This window comes from Orbicella franksi, chromosome 7 (assembly GCF_964199315.1).
Source record: "Orbicella franksi chromosome 7, jaOrbFran1.1, whole genome shotgun sequence".
NCBI lineage: Eukaryota > Metazoa > Cnidaria > Anthozoa > Scleractinia > Merulinidae > Orbicella > Orbicella franksi.
In genome coordinates, this window is record NC_138151.1 from 3074445 (window position 1) to 3094496 (window position 20052).

At 40.7% G+C, this 20052-nt stretch overlaps 2 protein-coding genes across 2 annotated transcripts; both read left to right on the forward strand.

Annotated features, from left to right (window-relative positions):
* Positions 1-2951: 2951 nt before the first annotated feature.
* On the forward strand, positions 2952-13765 carry LOC145491907 (uncharacterized). The gene is made up of 3 exons (XM_081471197.1): positions 2952-7875; positions 10223-10633; positions 11155-13765. The coding sequence occupies exons 1-3, from the start codon at positions 7407-7409 to the stop codon at positions 11430-11432; spliced, it is 1158 nt and encodes a 385-aa protein (XP_081327323.1). The 5' UTR covers positions 2952-7406; the 3' UTR covers positions 11433-13765.
* Positions 13766-20031, forward strand: LOC145491908 (uncharacterized). Its single transcript, XM_081471198.1, has 3 exons — positions 13766-14493; positions 15686-16075; positions 18177-20031. The coding sequence occupies exons 1-3, from the start codon at positions 14019-14021 to the stop codon at positions 18368-18370; spliced, it is 1059 nt and encodes a 352-aa protein (XP_081327324.1). The 5' UTR covers positions 13766-14018; the 3' UTR covers positions 18371-20031.
* The last annotated feature ends 21 nt before the right edge of the window (positions 20032-20052 follow it).

The window sequence follows — 20052 nt, forward strand, 5'->3', positions numbered from 1 at the left end:
GAGCAAAGCTCATCTGAATTAAATTAAATGAAAGGAAAAACAACAACAGTCAATTATTTATATCAGTTGATACACTGCACATATAAGATAGGGAAATAGAAATCGAAAAGCTTCAAATGACTGAGTAAACAAAATAAACTAGTGGGTTTCATTGAAGAGTTGATTACTGCCTCTCTGAAATGTTGAATGTCTTTTCAGCATCCAAAGTTGTGAAACTTGACCACATCCCATAAGTGGAAGCGGTTTCGTGTAAACAAATTCAGGTGTTTGGGCATTTTAAAATATTTAGTTACCTGTGCATACATGTACAAGGAAACGGTCTTGAAAATTTCCATGTACTATCAACATGTAATCGATGTAAACAAAAAAGACCTCAAGCGAGGAAAAATGATCTATGAACCGAACATATTGAGCGGTCTTGAATGTTTTCAGTATTTCCAGCGTTCGCTGCGGCCAACAAATCACAATATTTTCGATCTCTACTCCCTTCGCAAACGCCACCATTATATATAAATGTAGGCTTAAACAATCTTTAATGATAGAGAAATATCTTGTGAATGAAATGAACAAATGTTTTATTCTGACAGCAAACGGCAGGTACAAAAAAATTATTTCACCTGTTCCAAAAGGCGCAGAAAGTCAGAAAGGTGATAGAAACGCCAATCAAGCCAGTCTTTAAAGACAAATTCTTATCTAAGTTTCTTTGACGCGTTGCGAAATATAGTCTAAATGAACAAGCACCACATGTCGGCGCAAAGTGAGTGTGAATAAAACGGTCCCGACTTACATGTACCTTAACCACTTCATGCAAATTACACTTGCAATCCAACTAGTCTTCAAAATCCTTGCAAAAGCTTCATACAGAACCAATCTTCTGCTTTGCTGGATACCCATCGTGTCCATCGTTGTTTTCGACAATTCTGAGGCGAGGGCGACTGAAGCAACACGATCCAGGCTCGAGTCAGCAAACTACACATTACTCCACACAAAATGACTCCCCTGTACCCCTATTCATTACCGGAACATTGTTTGAGTATTAAAAACCCATTTAAGGACGTCAAACTCACCAATAACGAGAAGTATCAAGGATATTTTCGACCTTAAAACGAACCAAAATACTGATCTCGGAGAACTGATCGATCGAAGGACAGCACAGCCTGATGGTGGTGACCACTGACCAGTTACGGTGACGTCAAAAAACGTATTTCCGCGGTGTCTCACTATCCGTTTCCAGTTGAACTGTTCTCGACTATAAATAAGGTGAATTAGCATGAATTAAACTTTATATCTTTGATTATCTTGTGGTGACCCCGGGCTTTACACTGACTTAACGGAACATGAACATGGTAAATGTTTATCTGTCAAGTCACGATGTACACCCTACTCCACAGTGAACAAGTCCTTGTGAAACAAGCCTCTTTCCGTTGATTATAATTGATTTTTATTCCCCGCGGGTCCCCTATACTTTTTTTCGTGACGCGTGAATAGGCGTTTTTGCTTTTCCGTGAAGCGTGAATGAGGATTTATTTTTTCTGTGCTTCGTGAATCTATATTTTTCTGTCCTCGGGGAACTGGTTTTCGACTTTTTCGTGATCCGTGAAATATGCATTTACTTACGCGTGATTTGTGAATCAACGACTTTTGCGGGAATAATTTTTCACTTTTTTGGAGATTTCATTTAGCGTCATTTCTGCGCCTTTCAATAACATGCGGACTCTTAAAATTCAAAGCTCAACCGACAATGCATTTTTCGCTACCGTCAATCAAATGTTCGGCGGCTCCTCCCAGCTTCCGACTACTGCAGCACAGTTCAGACAAAGAAACAGTGTTCGGCAGTAGTTGGAAGCTAGGAGGAGCCGCCGAACATTTGATTGGCGGTTGCGAAATACGTATTTGTCGATTGAACTTTGAATTTTAGAGTCCGCATGTTATTGAAAGGCGCAGTAAAGCTCGTAAACTACACCAAACTAGATGTAAAACTAGATGTATTTGTAATTGTATGTTTTGCGAAACGTGAATAGAATTTGTATTTTTATGTGAAACATGATTTGGCCTTTGCATTTTTACGTGAAACGTGATTGCCTGCTTTTTTCTGTGAATGTGAAGTTGTTTTTCGAATTTCTCGTGAGGCGTGAAAAGACCTATTACTTATGCGTGAAACTGATCCTCTTCCCCCACTCCACCCCCTGTTCGTCCTCCCTCTCCGCTCGTCTGGTTTTAAGCCAATCTGTCTGTCAAAGACTCGTACAAACAAAAGAACTTCAGCTCCCCTGGATAAGGGCCCTCGCCATCCCTGCAATGAAGATACACAAGTCTGCAAGGAAGGAGCAGATCAAAATTGTAAAACGACAATCTTTCTTACAATTTTTATTGTTTGTCAGACTCTTTAAGCTCTTCCTTGATACCTCTTCCTTAATTTTCAACTTTTCCCCATTGATATAAATATCCCCAGTTACAAGTTCTCCCGTTAAAAACTCTGCCTACCAAGTTGTTTACCTTGGGTTTGTATGCAACGAGCCCCCTCCCCCTCCCCATTAAAAGGAAATGCCAGTTTTCACGAATGAACGTTATTATTTAGTTTGGCTGCGACCAAACTCTTTCGGGGTTTGCAGAAGGACCGCCAGAGCAAAATAGAAGAGCTTGCCAAAAGTGCAACCTGGTGTTTGTGTACTGATCAAACACGGTTCAAAGATTTTGGGACAAAAATAAGTTGGAAGCCTGAAATATGTATAGTCATCGCTTGTTACAAAAAGCAAGACTTCACAATTTTATTTATATTTATATTATTATTTGTGTTGTACTTATTTATAGTATTATTATATTTATATTTTATTTATATTTTATTCATATAAAACTATTTATATTCCGAACAATTCACGAGTGTATTTTCACAATTATCATGTTTATTTGTATTTATGGAGAACTATTAAGAGTGCCTGCCCGTAAAAATCAGACAAATTCTTAATTTCGCGGCAAGGGTCGAAACTTCGATTTCGCTCATATTTTTATGGTAGATAGGCTAGGGCATGACAAAAACTACTGGATAGTTTTTTTGGCAAAATATCCTTTTATTTCAAAGAAATATGCAAATTACCAAATACCGTTAAAATCGTCATTTGACGCACCATTTTATTAAACAAGTTTGAGAGCCTCGGATGCAAAACCACATCATTCTTCCGTCTTCAAAACACTCAAATATGTTTGTGCAATGTTTAAATGTGTACTGGGTTGATTTTAGGGAATGTTGCGTTGTCTTTTTGGGTGCACAATAATTAAATTTCGAAGACATGTATTTCATTCACTTGAAAGTACTTCGTGAATATAATTAATTTTCACCATGTGCGAAACCTTCAAATGGACCAAGCTTCTGGTGGTTGAATTGCAGAAGGATGGTCTACAGAGTCCTGTAAAAATTTCTTTGGGCAAATGATTGTGAGCGACGCGAGAGCTTTTCAAAGTACGTCAAAAATGCAAATATTTGACCATCCGTCGTCAAATTTCAATTTACGGGTTAGACGTATATTTTAGCATGCGCCACATGACTTGACCTATGTTAAGTTGAAATAGACACAGAGCTGATAATTTCGAAATGTTCTAACCTCATTTGCTGTAAAAGGCAGGTCCAAAGCCGATTTGACGTGTTTCTATCACCATTCGTCGCACATAAAGGAGAAGTTTGCTTTTGTTTACATAACGTCCGATGTACATCGCCAACTGTCAACTTATTTAACGGTCGAATACCATGAATCTGTGACCCTCGTTCGACACATATGATCACCACTGCATCTAAGTCAAAAACGGCTAAGTCATTTGTAGATAGTTGCTTGCTTTGCACTACACCAAAATATTACGTTTGATCATCATGGTTTGAATCCTTGCTTGCAGCGATTCCTTGTTCGTCACGCAATTCTGTCATCCCATTTTAGGGGGTAGGAGTGGGACAATTTCTATCCTGATACGTAAGGCTCCGTAAGGCTTGGAATCACTGGGAGCACGCAATCGTGTTGAGTAGGAAGAGATTAAATTAAGAAATGAAAAGAATGAATAATTTACCATTGCCCCTGTTGTTATCTTTTACTCGACCACCGGTACCTACATGCCCCTGCGTAATACTGTAACGCTAAACTCATACCTAGGTCTTTTCGCGCTATGCAATTATTTTTGGTTTACATGTAATACAGTGGGCTACCCCCGGGGAAATGGGTGGCGACCGCTTAATGGGGCTAGCCGCTTAAATAGAGGTTGGTGTACCTTGAATATTTAATTTTTCACTATCGGGCTATAAATTTCTTGGTGAACATGGAGTCAATTCAATACAATCATGATAGACGTGTGTTTGAATTATCACTCGTCATGCACCTTCAATTTCAGACTCTTATCTGCCATCGCCCTTTCCAAAACAAAGTTCTTAAATTTTGGGTGGCCGCTTAATAGGGGTAAAGACAATAATGAAACCCTTATCGGAATGACCAAATGATGGCCGCGGAAGTAACCGGTCAATAGGTGTTCTATTTACAATATTTTACTGACGATAATTTTGGACTGTTTTGACAACAGTCCTCTATTTTCTGTTACATACCAATGCCTCGCCACGAAGCAAACAACTGATACGCCAAACAAAATGGCATGGCCAGGGCTATTTACTCACGTAATTACTAATTAAATTTAATCTGTTTTTCTCACGAATTAGACTCGTTGTGATTTCCTATTTTTATTTCAGCTAGTTCTTGCTTTATTAATCTATAACTTTTTTATGGCGATTTTCTTAAAATTCTAGTGAGTACAGGTACTAGCTTTATCAGCTGTTGTCTGAAACATCAGAACGTACAACAAACGTGATATGGACCGAGGCCACGTACACTATAGAATATGATTATATAAATATACACATATATTATTATATATATGAAAAAACAGAAGAACAATGATTAAATTGTTTCACTTATGCTGAGAGTACTCTATACAAAATAGATCAAAATGTGCAGCATATGCCGTGACAGCACTGCGTGACGAACAATAACGGCTGTAAGATTGGGCTGCGCCGACACGCTTATCAGCAATGGTCAGCAATCGATCAAACGCAATATTTTGGCGCAGCGCAAAGCGAGCAACTATCTACAAATGTCTCAGCCGTTTTAGACTTTGATGCAGTGATGTTCATATGCGCAGAAAGATGGTCACGGATTCATAGTATTCGACCAATATTAGGTTGACAGTAGGCGATGTACATCGGACGTTAACCTTGTGTAAACAAAAGCGAACATATGCTTTATGTGCGACGAATGGTGAGAGATCGACTAGAAACACGTCAAATCGGCTTTGGACCTGCCTTTTACAGCAAATAAGGTTAGAACATTTCGAAATTATCAGCTCTGTGTCTATTTCAACTTAACATAGGTCAAGTCATGTGGCGCATGCTAAAATATACGTCTAACCCGTAAATTGAAATTTGACGACGGATGGTCAAATATTTGCATTTTTGACGTACTTTGAAAAGCTCTCGCGTCGCTCACAATCATTTGCCCAAAGAAATTTTTACAGGACTCTGTAGACCATCCTTCTGCAATTCAACCACCAGAAGCTTGGTCCATTTGAAGGTTTCGCACATGGTGAAAATTAATTATATTCACGAAGTACTTTCAAGTGAATGAAATACATGTCTTCGAAATTTAATTATTGTGCACCCAAAAAGACAACGCAACATTCCCTAAAATCAACCCAGTACACATTTAAACATTGCACAAAAATATCTGAGTGTTTTAAAGACGGAAGAATGATGTGGCTTTGCTCTTGCACTAATCATCGCTATTTTCGCGTGTTTGGAAGATTATACGATGAATTTCGCAAGGTCGCGATTGCGATCGAGCGATGAAAGAAACACAATGGTCAAGCACACGCGACGACAGTCATGTAGTGTATGCGTGACTTTCCGCCGGGACTCACCACGAACACAAGCCTGTCACAGTTTGGCACAACCTTCAAAGACCTTCAAGCCGAGTGTTTTATCAGTTTTGACCGTCACGGGTTTAACCAACATCCGTCACTTCTCAGTCTCCATATGAGTAACGTAAACAGTGTTTCAAAAAAACAAAACACTCAAAATATTTTGACAAAAAATCCCGAGATCGCGCGTAAAGACCGCCATTTTGAAACACGTTCGTTATATGTACATGTGTACGAGGAGTCCTGGGGTAGAAAAGCTACCTCACGTTTTTCATTCGCCTCGTCATGCATTCTCGTCCCCAGAGGCCTCGCTCCTTTTATAGTCAGCACCAAGGGTCGCGATTCTTGGTGCTGACCTAAAGGAGCGCGGCCTCTGGGGACGAGGACGCTCGTCATGCAAAGACAAGCTTAAGACATCATGCCCGGAGCAACTTTCAAGTCAAATTTGCTCGAGGAAGTTACAAAGTTCCGTTTGCGTTCTGTCAATTCTCCCGTGTAAAATGAGAGAGGAAATAATAACCCTGTGGTTTATTCTTCACGAACAGATTGCGAAACTTAGTGGCCGGTTGAGCTAAAATTGGGACAGGCGCTTCATAATTCAGAACTCAACTGCACAATCTGTAGTGTAAATTTAAATTTTTGTCCGCAACTCCTTGTTCATATGGCGATTTCACTCATTCTGTCCCCAATTTCTGTCGATCTGTTGATCAACGGTCGACCGTACGGCAATTCGTTTCTTCGTGTTTGACACAGATGTGGTGGTATTTTTTCCACTTGCTCGAGCAAATTGGAATTAAAAATTAAGTTGCAAGCCGCCTCAAGCAAACTGTTTATCAATATTGGAATATTGCATCGCGACATTGCAGGGTTCTTGTTAAAGAACATGCCTTTTGACTGTTGCTGTTGTATTTTTGCCAAACTGGATTGTCGACTGAAAGCTGGCAAATCTATTTATTTATCTAAAAATCTTGCTCTTAGAAAACAGCTGCCTCGTCACATAATAATTCAATCCTCAGCAGGAAAAACTCTTGTGTGGGATGAAGAGTTTTGTCCAAGCTTTCAGACCAGTTATAGAAAAGACGAAAATAAAATACAAACATAATTTTTGTGTTCGTGCGTAATGTAGTTGCTTGAGGCTTAACAAAGAATTTTGAACACAGTTTACATGTGCCACGGTCACGTGATCCAGCCAAGCAAGCACCTGCTTTGTCCAAGCTTGGTTACTCAGGTCTTGTCGCAAACAAAGCCAAGCCGACTTTCAAGTTTCTTAGTGGCCACTTAACTAACGTGCCTGACGCCGATTTGCTCAACTTATCGCCATGGCAACTCAGCCCACCGACATGCAGCAACGTGACTCAGTGAAATTCAGGTATCAATCAGGTGATTTAAAATCAGTCTATTTATTTCGCTTTTTATAACACGTGTAAACATTTCGTCCTAGCGGCACGGTCGTGACCACGGCGATGAAAATCGCGACAAACTCAGCAGCGATATTTTTTCTCGTTGTTGTGTGTCCGCCCGGCGTTTTTAGCGAAATTTGCCAGCGGTTAAACCCATCTTTATTTCAAAGATGTATCAAAGCAGGGCACAATTACACAGCATATTTCCCGAGTAATACGACACTTCATGAAAATATCATAGCATATCACATAGAGCGAGAAGCGCGACAGTTTGGACAATGTTCAAAATATCTCGATACAATATTGTGCTCTATTTTCGTTCCTAAATGCGTCGAAGATCTCTACAGTCCAGTTTTGCCATGTAGAAGGGTCTGTGAAGACTTTGTCAGGGACTGCGAGTTAAAGGTAGACTCCGAGAGAATTGAGTGGATAAAAGGGCTTTGTCATTTGTTGCCTTATTCCATAGCGAACAAGAGCGACCGAGACGAATGCTTTCAACCGGCAAATTATAAGCCGCGAGTCAACGCTACAAGTAAGTATAAAAAATCATCTATACTTTTTAAACATTTATGTCAATGTTGAGTTTAACAACGGGTTTATTACTGACTCTTATTTTGGGAAGGAAAGTGAAAATTGCTACTGACACTTTATATTACTCTTAACCTGAATTTAAATATTTCGGACACGTGCGTTTGAAACAATATTCTGTATTAATTAAACTATTGGTATTGTATTCGATTTGACATCGGCTGATGATTTTTTGTACAAGCTAAGTGTCGCAGGTTTTAGCGACTAGTTTTCAGTCTAAAACTTTTGTTTTTCATCAAGAAATTTTTACCGCCTTCTTCAGGTTTTTTACCGGTGGCGACATGCAAATGAAAAATTGGCACTCTTGACAACAGGTTATTTTTACGCACAAACGCCGTTTTTGTTATGCAATTAGGGAACAATAAAGCTTTTGTCTCAAGCATATTTGGACATAAGTCGTTTGAAGCAAAGCAATCGCTCGGGAGTGGTTTTTATTTACTGAGTTTCTGCAGATGGGTACCGATTTTTTTTTAACAGCATGCGTGGGTTAATCACGACTTTAACCTGCTTTTGCAGAGAAAATGTACAACTACCGGAGGTCATCACGAGTTCATGCACTCGTTTGGGCAGACACTCATTAACATAAATTAATTTCTTAGAAACTGTATTTTCCATGGGAACCTCTTGGCTTCCTTCAAAATTAAAGCAGATTAACAAATTTCTGAAAACTCTCAAAGCAATTAATTGAACTTATGAGGTTAAAACATGCATGGTATTAAAAAATTCGAGTAATTGCCCTTCGTTATCTTTGTTTGCAGTAACAATTAGGAGACAACCTGGAAAATTGCTTTAATATCTGCTGCGACATTCGGCATCTATTTCTGGGGGAGCCTGTCTGACGAATACTGAGTTGAAATCACCGCTCGAACAAGCATTTAAAAAAATTGAGGTCTTAATTAATATAAATGAGCCTGACTTTATCACACGAGTGGAAATGTTATCACTAGGAAAATAAGGATGAAGTGAAAAATGCAGCACACAACACCGTGGCAAAAGTCAACAATAGCTCTCATAAAAAAAGAGATGTTCACGAAGAAAAATTGAAAAGAAATCTTCTTGATAAAAATTCAACGGTGAAGGAAACAAAGATTGAAAGTCCCTTACGCATGTATTTCTATTCTGAATTTGTCAACGAAATGAGAAGACCGGCGATGCCAGTAAAAACATAATAGGTATTGGGCGGGGACAGAAGTAAGAATGATGCTTCATGTAATATGCATGACACTCAACCTTGAACTATTTTCGGGCTCAAGGTTATAACTAAAGTGATCAGGTGTTGAGGATTGATTTAAGTGGCATGTAAACGGTTGTCAATGCACCCGCACCGGTAGCGACAAGTTCTTTTTAACATCAGTATTCTTTGGCAGCCAATTCGGTATTGCTTTTGTTTTTGTTGTTGTTTTGAAAGCAACATGGTTTACGCCCTTCTACTCAGAGAACACGCCAATTAAAAAGTTGCCACCGCAAATTTTACCTTTTGCCATTTGTCCCCTGATTTCGCACAAGTGTTCTTAGCTTACTCTGTCTAACCATCCATTGTAGAAACCTACCCTGACTTTCAGCCATTTGAAAAAGGTCTGGCACAGGTACGGTGTTAACGCCCTTATAACACAGTGGTATAGCTTGTTTTGCTGTGAATTAACTTTGTTTTGCCTTGAATTAGGGGTGTTCTGTCGTGAGTTATTTTCGTTTTGCCGTGAATTAATGGTGTACTGCCGTGAGTTAATTTTGTTTTGACGTCAGATAACATTATCTTGCCGTGAGTTAAGTTTGTAGTGCCGTGACTTTTTGTTTAGCCGTGACAGTTGTGGGCCACCGTACCAAAAAGATTAAGTTCTGAAACTCAATGCCATTTTAATTTTATTGTTCTGACATTTGGGACAAATAATGCTCACAACTCCGGAAATTCCATATCGACTAGTCTCGAGAACAGACTACAAAACAGGCCGACTGAAATGAGGCTGACCTAAAAGGATCTGGAGCGAGCGTGAAAATATCACGAAAGGGGGATTGAGCATTCTCTTCCCCATAGCCCCTTTCGCTTCCCATAGCCGTCGGGGCCTTGGCACGAGAAATGTTTCTCGTGCCAAGGCTACGCCGGTTAAGAGAAGTGAAAAGGGCTATGGGGACGAGAATGGGGATTGAACAGAGATGCTGAATATCGCGAGTCCCACGTGCGAGTGTCAACGCCTCGACAGGTCCAGAGGGAAATTAAAGTTTTACAGTACCGCATATCCTAGGAATTAACATAACTTCTCTTGACCATACTTGACTTTTTGTTTTTCCTACAGCCCCTCTCGTTCAGAGCTGCACCAAACTTATAATGTCTTCCTGTTCCTATCTCGGCTACTCGCATACCACGCAAACTAAACACTTACAACTGATACTCGATAATGTGCTCAAGGGAAAACTCCACAAATTTGGAAATCACTCCGTGTGTTCACCGATGCTCAAGAAAATTTTCTGCGCAGAGTTTGCTCCACCATGTTTCCCACAAGACAAGACAGAAACTGTTCTAAGAACAGTGTGCAAGTCAGACTGCGAGAATGTGCAGACAGAGTGTCCGGATTTATACCGGCAACATTTTGGAGAATACAGTTACTGTGAGCAAATGGCAACAGAACTGAGCGACTTGGATGGATTTTGCAAACTGACGAAATGGCCGACTGCCGTACGATGGCCTTCACGACCAAATCCTACAAGTAAGTTACGGTGATATGTCACTAAAGCTGGAACCATCAAAGTTCCCCTCGTCATGGTGACGTGATCTTAAAAATAGTAGTGAAAAAAAGTACGATCACAGATCGACAAAACATCATTGTCCCCGAAACTAGCTTGCTCCCAGTGTAAATTGATTTTATTTAAATTTTTAATGTAACATTTTAATTTTTACTGTAGATCGTTGTGGTTGAAAAGCCCTGTAAAGGGAGCTTCAATAAAAATTTGTGTATATATGTACACGCTGCAAAGAGTTTCGCTCCTTCGACAAAGTCCCTCCTCGCTGGTTTTAAACTTTAAAAATCTCTAATTAACGAAGTCATTATAATGAGTTGAGTTTGGAAGCCCAAGATACCGGGCGCAAAAACCACAACGCTGGCCTAAGCCGGGCGGACGCTTTCAACAACCTCTGAAAAAACAGAATTTAACCTGTCATGGCTGTGTTTTCTTTATTTTTGACGTTCAGCAGGTGCATACAATTTTAACTTTTGTTTCTTTGTTTCAGTAAAGCCCAGTCTCCGCAGTTCATCAATACCAGCCGCTACGTCTTCCACACCGTCGGCTGGTTCATTCGTTCCCAGACCTGTCACGCTGAGGGCCAAGATTTCCCTGCCAGTAGTCGCTATCGTTGTGTCTTCTGTTGTTATTGCGCTGTCAGTAATCGCTGTTGTAAGTGTGCTCTTGCTGCGAAAACGACGACCATTCACTGAGGGGTGGACGGTAAGGGGATATCGGCGTCATCCCTTGAACGAATGGGAAACTTCAGTGTCGATAAAAACGTGAGCCCACGCGCTCCTTTTAGCATTGCGGTTTCGTCCTTGGTATCACGCTTGAACAGATCATCCGCGATCCACGAACTGTTCACGTTAACAACTCAAGGTACAATCAAACACAGAACGTGATATTTCTGAGCAAACGGCAGGTGATTTTGACCAGAAGGTCATGTTCTTTGTTTCATTTGCTCTTTGGAAAAATTTAAATCTTTCGGACAGCCAAGTTGTGCCAGCGGAGATAATGAAAACAACAACATGCTAAGAATGAACAATAACGAGCACTGCATTGGATGAAAATGCATAAGCGCTGCACATTGAAGCAAATTAACTGAGCACTATAAATATTGAAGAAGAAAATGAAGCAACAATATTGCTAACACCAATTATTTTTAAATGGCAATGGAACTACTACGATTCTCAGTTGAGTAAGGTGCGACGAAAGTTTGGCCATGGTGACCAGTTTTTAACGATCAACTTGTGTGGTTGTCACGGATAACTGACTCCGTTTCCAGTGGCAACTTGTCGGCCTTTGACGTCATTAGCAACAAAGCGCGAAATGCAGGTAACGATACTGTTACCATTGGAAACGCGGAGCGTGGTCCGTGGCAACACCCTAATTTTAAGTCCAAATCTTCGTCACCAAAGCTCCGTCGCGCCTTACCCAAGTGATAATCGTAGTATTGAATTAGTAGCCAATGAACAGATCAGATATTAAAGAAAAAAATTAAGTGAGAATTTAAGTGCGAGCAACAAGTAAGCAGAGACAAAATGAAGTTCCAAATGCTCTGGAGTGATGAGCTGGTCTCATTGTTGACTTCTTACACCTTTATTTTTTTCAATCAGGTTTTGCGTTTTTGGTAAAGTTTGATGTCAAAGGGAGTCTTCCAGGGAGAAAATCAAGAACTTTTATTTTGAAGCAATAAATTTTCTAACCAGTTCAAACTTGTCATGAAAGAGATTTTTACTTTTTTACTGCTTTGTCTATTTTGTTGTAGTTCAAGAGACAAAATCGCGGCGATTTCGTGGCATTTCTGGTCAAACGGTACTTAATTTAACACAGCTTATCGCTGGGTACCCTCGCTGAGTACCCTCGCTCGTGGGAGGTACTAGGTGCGGTGGCCTCACGGTTAGTGCGCTCGTCTCCGGATCGAGCATTCCGGGTTCGAGCCTTGGCGGGGACATTGTGTTGCGTTCTTGGGCAGGACACTTCACTCTCACAGTACCTCTTTCCACCCAGATGTAGAAATGGGTACCGGCGAATTTAATGCTGGGAGTAACCCTGCGATGGACTAGCATCCCATCCAGGGGGGAGTGCACTGTAGAAATACTCCTAGTCGCTTCATGCCACAGAAACTGGGATAAGCACCGGCCTGACGGGCCACTTGGCTCTTATGCAGACTTGACCTACTCTCGCTTCAACACAGAGTGCAGAATGCAGGATGCTTCTAGAACAGGGAGAACGAATTGTTATTAGACTTCTCTTTATCCGAGAGAGAGATCCCCCGGGGCACTTCACTCGCAGTCAATTCCTTCTCGGTCCTTCCAGCCGCGCATGGACCCTTATGGGCGCACCGAGGTCTGTTAGTGCCTGGACACTTATAGTTTAACCCCTGTTAAGCCACCCTCAGGAAAATGGAAAGTGGCTGCTTAAAGGGGGCTAACCGCTTAAGAGAGGTTTAATAAGGGTTCGACTGAAGTAGGTTTCGGCAGCTGATTGGAGAAACAGCGCGAAGCACGAAGGATTATGTGCACCTTGAAGTACCTATAAGTCCCTAAACGGCAAACCTAAGAAAACAGTCTTTCCTAGGAACTAGCGCGTTAAATCGAATTTTACGGTAGTTACTTTTCACCTTTATTATTCAGTTTAGAGTAATGAGTAAAATCTTTTGCCGGAAAAATACCTTTAAAGTCAAATCTTCAGGCAACTACGCGACATCAGCTATCAGGGATTCTCTAGACTACGAGTAGTCCCTCTTTCGCTTAGTCTGTCGAGCGAGTAGTCCCTATTGGGCGCACGCTTCTCGCCCCCAGGATTACGGTTTTCCTTCGATGGACGCACGCTCGACGGACTAGCGAAAAACGGACTGCTCGTAGTCTAAAATAGTTTGTCATTACAAAAGATAACAAGTATTGACAGGAGAACCCTTAAAAGGAACCAATTCTCTCACTGAAGGGTTACCTAAAGTTGATCAAAGTTCAAAATGAATTGTCTAGGGAGAAACACTAGCAGAATACTAAATATATTTCAATCTACGAGTGATTCATGCGCCCATTGCGTGCCCTGGGTTGATAAAGTAATTTGGATGAAGGCAATTTGCATGCGGCGGCGACGGGTTTCTCAGAATGAAAACAAAGAGCACCGCCACAACAAAGAGAGCCATTTAATATCTTCATTGTCATCACAAGTTTTCAGTTACTTTGAATCATTCACGAGGCCAATAACAAAGAGTCTGGTGTCACGCCAACTCGATCAATATTCGCGGAATGAGAAATTTAATTAGTCACAAGACATCGATGATCGACACTCGTTGAGCAATCGAAACAGAGTGCTTTCACTACATTACTAGATTGAAATCTGCTGCGTTTGAGAGCAAATATGAATCTGAAATTTGCTGTATGTATATCATTCGTCCTGACGGTCATAAAACTGTCAAATTCGAAACAGACTAAAGGACCGAAGTGTGGCAAAATAGATGCGAAAATGTTTCCATCTTGCGCCAAAGCAGGGTTTAATTTTACGGTTGACAGCATCACGTATGGATTCTTCGCCAATTCGTTCAAAGACATTGTTAATGGCATCACGGCAAAATTGGGCGACTGTTCAAACTACACGAGTCATATCGTGTGTTCTCTCTACGTGCCGAGATGTAAAAAAGCCATGGCAGGGCCATGGCTGCCGTGCCAAGAAGTTTGCTGGGAATTTGTTCGCGGATGCGGCGAGAAAATGGATGTTCACGGATTAAACTGGATGAAATCTCTGTGTGGTCTTCTGCCTTCAAAGTCTAAAAACAGTGGAAAACCTGACAATTGTTTTGAGCCGCCAGGGATTATTAATCAGAATTCTTCACAAGGTTAGTAGACATCAGGATACCGCAGTGAAATAATTTGTGTACTCTTTAATAACACACCAACTCTGTATGAGCGGGTACAAGTCAATTCATCTGGGCTCTTTTATTCGGTCATTCTCCTGTAGTGTTTCAAGTCCAAACTCATTTATTACTTTGTTCATTCTATCACAAACCAACACCAGCACATACAATAACGTTACTCACTTGCATTGCTATTGTACAGTATTGTAATATGGTGGCGTATTCTTCAGTCACTTTCTTCCTTTATCTCCTTTCTTTCTCTCTTAACACTTTATTTAATCGCAATTGTAAATTATTTCGTAGATACCATTCCATTTATCATCTTTTATATGTAATTTGTATATATTTATATGTATTCTAATTTTTCTGACACCTCAGGTTCTGTAAATTAATGTTTGTGAGAGTCTAAATTAAAATTGAATTGAATTGAATTGGAATGTTTTTTTATACTGCGGGGGAATGGGTACCAGCAAATAAATCAGCGGCATTTGGGCATTTTGTTTGTCATTTGTCAATATGTGTTTGTCTCTGTTTGTTTGGGGTGGGAGGAGGGGGTATACTGGGGTGGGAGGAGGGGGTATACTGGGGTGGGAAGAGGGGGTATACTGGGGTGGGAAGAGGGGGTATATTGGGGTGGGAAGAGGGGGTATACTGAGGTGGGAGGAGGGGGTATATTGGGGTGGGAAGAGGGGGTATACTGGGGTGGGAAGAGGGGGTATACTGGGGTGGGAGGAGGGGGTATATTGGGGTGGGAGGAGGGGGTGTATCGGGATGAGAAGAGGGAGGTGTCTTGGTGTCGCTGAGCCCTTGTAACTGAGCCGTTCATCAATTTAAGTTGATACAGTCGAAGCTCTCGTAAATGATTATCTTGGAAGTCATGTTTCTTTATTATGTTCAAGCAAAAGACCCTGAAACCCACATCTGACTGTCCAGCTGTGCTTCTTCTATAAAGTTATGGATTCTCCGCCCACCCCTCAACAAAACCACTGGCTTGTCTATACTAATAAAGTTACATTTAGAACAAGTCTTCCGGATCATAGGTAGAACGGAAGTCTTGGCGCGTATAACGTGTTGGCCGCTCCCCCACCCCACCTCCCTCATTCCCCCTCCAAAAAAGTGTAAATAAAATAACTTGCCACTGAGGTCTTTGTTCTGTTTCTTCTAATCACCAAAGATCTGTCCTGTACCGAAGCGGTGAAAAATAAGCAGTGCATGGATGCAAAATGCACAGATACTTTTATACCAGAGAAAACACAAGAAAGCAAAGACTTCAAGGACAACGAAAATAGCACCATCGTCAAGCTAAGAGCAGCTGTCGGGAAGGACAGTTGTAAAGAAATTCTAACGAAATTAGCCTGCGCTTCATACACGCCACCGTGTGAAAAAGACGGACACATGATGAAGTCGTTGTGCAGATCCAGATGTCTTGAGCTCTTTAGCGACTGTCCTGAAGCCTTCAATGGCACTGACGTCTCGGCGTATTGTGCAGCTGCCCCTGGGGGATATGCGGACAGCGGTTTCTGCGATCTAAAGAGGTGGCCTAGTGCTGAACATTGGGATGTAGGTACGTGAGAAAAAATATAGTTGGAATATTGAATTAATTCCCGGATGGAATGCTTTATGTTGGGCAGCACTTTTCATTATTTTTAACCGCCTGTTTACAAGGATATATCGAGAAATGTTGCTCAGTTTAGGAGCGTTACCCTCTCAGAATGTACAGAATGTTTGTATGAAGACTGATATAATCCCTGCTGACCGAGAACTGAAAAAATGGCCTCTCTTAACCCACCTATCAGGGTTAACTAGCTAACAATGATGATATGATAAACAAAACTAATTTCTTTTCTTTAATGTGCCGCGGTCAGACAACGCAAGTCTAATGAAGTTTTCCGTCTGAGACTTGACTGACTTTTCATTTCATACATTAGCGACTGAAAGAAAACTCTATTTTACATTTTAATTGTGATCTCACACTACTTAGCACTACTTACAACACTGTTACGGTTACTTACACAATTTACAATAGTAATACAACTACTTCCCCTTATTACAATACTGATACGTGTACAGTCACTTATGTCACTAACAAAACTTGTTATACAATGCGATTACTTATACACTACTTACACTACTTAGAATACGATACGATTACAGATATTATTTACAGTACTACAACTTGCACTTCTCATTCTACAATACCATACGATTACTTATCCTACTTAGATACAGATTACGTTCAGTTCCAAGAGGATATACGTATATATTCCCCAATTTTCAACACTGCGCGTGGTACGAAAAGGATTTGAAGGATAATAAACACAACCAGGACGAGCAAATTTCGCCAGGTTTAAGTTAAGCTCATTGCCGTTTGCAAGCAAAATGTCGGCAAACCAGTTACATTAAAGAAATTAAAGTTTTCTTCTTTGCCATATAATAAACATCTTATTAACCGAGCTAAGTCGGTCTGTATGGGAGAATCTTGACCTCGATTATATAAACAATAGCCTCCATTTGGCGCGAAAATATGCTAGGATATTTGTCCTTGGACATTACCTGTTCCACGAAGCTCACAGTTTTCCTCGAGCTACGCTCTCGGAAAACTGTTTGCTTCTCGGAACAGATAGTGTCCGCGTACAAATAGCCTGGCATATTTTTGCGCCAAATGGAGGCTATTGTTTATATAATCGAGGTCAAGATTCTCCCATACAGACCGACTTAGCTCGGTTAATAAGATGTTTATTATATGGCAAAGAAGAAAACTTTAATTTCTTTAATGTAACTGGTTTGCTGACACTTTGCTTGCAAACGGCGATGAGCTTAACTTAATCCTGGCGAAATTTGCTCGTCCTTGTTACTTTTTTTTTTTTGTCATCAAGCTTTTGGCACTTCCATAAATGATTGAGAAAAAACTAAAAGAAAATGGTGAACATTTTAGTATTTTAGTTTGCTACTTTTTCAACGCAAAATGAAACCGGTCTAGATGGGAAAATCTAGACCGCGGTCAATATCGATTTCAGCCAATCAAGTTCGTGAGACACAGCCATATAATAATACATTCATATTAAAACAAAGAGCAACAAGATAAGATAGGCATAAATAATTATATTGGGCTGAGTACCTATTTCCTTTCAAAGAAGTCTTTCTGGTTGAAGTTAGGAAAACTGAAGGAGGAAAACTCATTCACTCGTTGACTTCACGTTAAATTTAGCGTGTATTCGATTGACATTGTTCCCGGAAAAAAATTAAATGGAAAATGGAATATGGGCGTTCCGGAAAACGTCACTGCATTTGCGGGCAGCAGAATAGTGGAAATCTGGAATTATCCAGACTACATGTTATGACGTCACTTCCGCTTCGAGTAAGGGTACAAGTACGGCCTGCTTTGGATTGTCAGTCCATAAACGGAATAATCGTGTTATTGACGTGCAGAAAATATGCCTATTCTTATTCCGGAACAAGGTTAGCCCCCAACACACTGATGACTTGAAAAACTACTCAGTCACACGTGTGCGATATTGATTTTTCAAGCGAAATCAAAGAGGAATTCACGTCATTAAGCAACTATTTGTCCTTTAGATCCGCCGGACATTCATTTTAGCAACTTTTTGTTAAGCTTGTATCAGGGACAGATTGTTATAATTGCTTCTGTTTTGTTTTGTCCTCAGCATCACCGGATCACTCGTTGCCCTATTCCTTCCCGGCAGGCAGCATTGCGGCCCTCGTTTTGGTGCCAGTGGTCGCGGTCATTTTTATCTACATTGCCGTGGCTGTGCGCAGGCGCTATGAGGAGAAGAAAAGCGGTTATGTGCAACAGCGGTCAACTTACACCGAGCCAGATATTGATAACCCTACTGCATAGGAAATTACGAACGAGTTGAAACTACTCTCACGGCCGATAGAAGCTCAGTTTAAATGAAATTGAAGTTTATGGAGTCGACTTTATCACAACTCTTAGAACATTTAAGAAGCCGCATAGAAGATAGGAAGATTTTCAGACGACCAGCGACTTCGCCTTCTCAAGTTTGTAGAAGTAATCTTACCAGCGTTTTTATTGCACGAAATGACGAAATGCCACTACGGTTAGCCTAAATAGCCCTTCAGTTAGCCTAAATATCAAACTCTCGATAATTGTAAGGGTTAACCCTTACAGACACCCGAATTCCACATTAATTCTTTCCCGCAGTGGCATTTCGCCATTTCGTATCATAAACACGTCCTAATTTTAGCTGCTCTTAGCCAAATACCATATTTTTTCACTTAGTTACATTGCAGTTTGACCATTGTTACATTGCTTTTTCACTGGAGAGTCTGTTCTTCGTAATAATGTACATATATGTTAAATTGATTATTTTATTTTTTAGGCTTTCAATTTTGACTAAGGTGTATATAACTTCACTCAGGCGCTAGACCCGATCGTATCCCCAGAGGCTGCCATATGCATCCTTTTGGCCAGTGCCACAAAGCGCGGGTTAGGAGGATCACAGTCTCTATAAAAATAACAACAACAGATGACAAGGCAAGCTCTGCCATGTTTGTTAAAGTGTTCAGTCTTGGATCGAAATAAAACTGTTCGACTGATGGCTTTTTGTCTTAGCTTAACTTAACTCTACCTAAGCTTTTACAAGGTTTACTCAAGTTTAGAGCTTCGCCACGCTGTATTCAAAGTTGGTCGATCTGTTTGTAGTTATGTTTGTGCGGTGGTAAGTCCACCAGTTTCACTGCGGCTTAAAAACAAATTTTTGAACGACATTCCCGCATTTCCCTCTCGCTCCGCCCCAAGTGGTTGAAACTATTAGGCTCCGTCTACACTACGCCGGAGGAATTTGGAAACGGAGGTTTCACTCTGAGAATACATCAAATATGTTCCGTCCACACTACAAATTTGAAAACGCAGCAATAACCGATCATTTTGGATTTGTGTTTGGGTAAAACTCGAGCGGGGAAATGTCATAATTATCGCAACCTCATCGCTTTCGAAAAGCTTCGCCTTCAAAATGTTTTCTATCCACACTGAAACGTGAGACCGGCGTTTTCAAATTCCTCCGGTGTGAGGAACGTTTTCGAAAAGCTCCGTTTTCATGACGGATTAGTGTGGACGGAAGGCCTGAACGGAGAAAGAAAGCTCCGTTGTCAAATTCCCCCGGCCTTAGTTATCCAAACTGTACTGTTATGCAAATGTATGACTTCTAAGAGACAGTGTGAAGAACATAAACAATGTGTTTATCTCAACTGCCGAGTATCTAGGATTTTAGCATTCTTATACTGGACCGACCGGGTCACCACTTCGGTATAACGCGCACACATGTTTTTCGCCAGACACTTGAGATTTATCAGCCATGCATGAAAAAGAAAAAAAAAAGATTCCAACAGACTTTTTTTCCAATACCCCTGTCGTCTTAAACCTTCACCCTTGTACTCGATGCAATATGTTTGTGGTGTTCGGAAGAAAAACACTGACTGCAAACAGTCTAAAATCAAATAGGAATTTCGTACACAGCTATGAAACCAAACTCGTCTGTCCTTGAGCTCCTTTACAAGTGT

Coding starts and splice junctions, on each gene's coding strand:
- LOC145491907 (XM_081471197.1), top strand. CDS start 7,407: ATGAAAATCGCGACAAACTCAGCAGCGATATTTTTTCTCGTTGTTGTG. Junction 7,876..10,222: donor GCCGCGAGTCAACGCTACAA/GTAAGTATAAAA, acceptor TTTTTCCTACAG/CCCCTCTCGTTCAGAGCTGC. Junction 10,634..11,154: donor TTCACGACCAAATCCTACAA/GTAAGTTACGGT, acceptor TCTTTGTTTCAG/TAAAGCCCAGTCTCCGCAGT.
- LOC145491908 (XM_081471198.1), top strand. CDS start 14,019: ATGAATCTGAAATTTGCTGTATGTATATCATTCGTCCTGACGGTCATA. Junction 14,494..15,685: donor TAATCAGAATTCTTCACAAG/GTTAGTAGACAT, acceptor TAATCACCAAAG/ATCTGTCCTGTACCGAAGCG. Junction 16,076..18,176: donor TGCTGAACATTGGGATGTAG/GTACGTGAGAAA, acceptor TTTTGTCCTCAG/CATCACCGGATCACTCGTTG.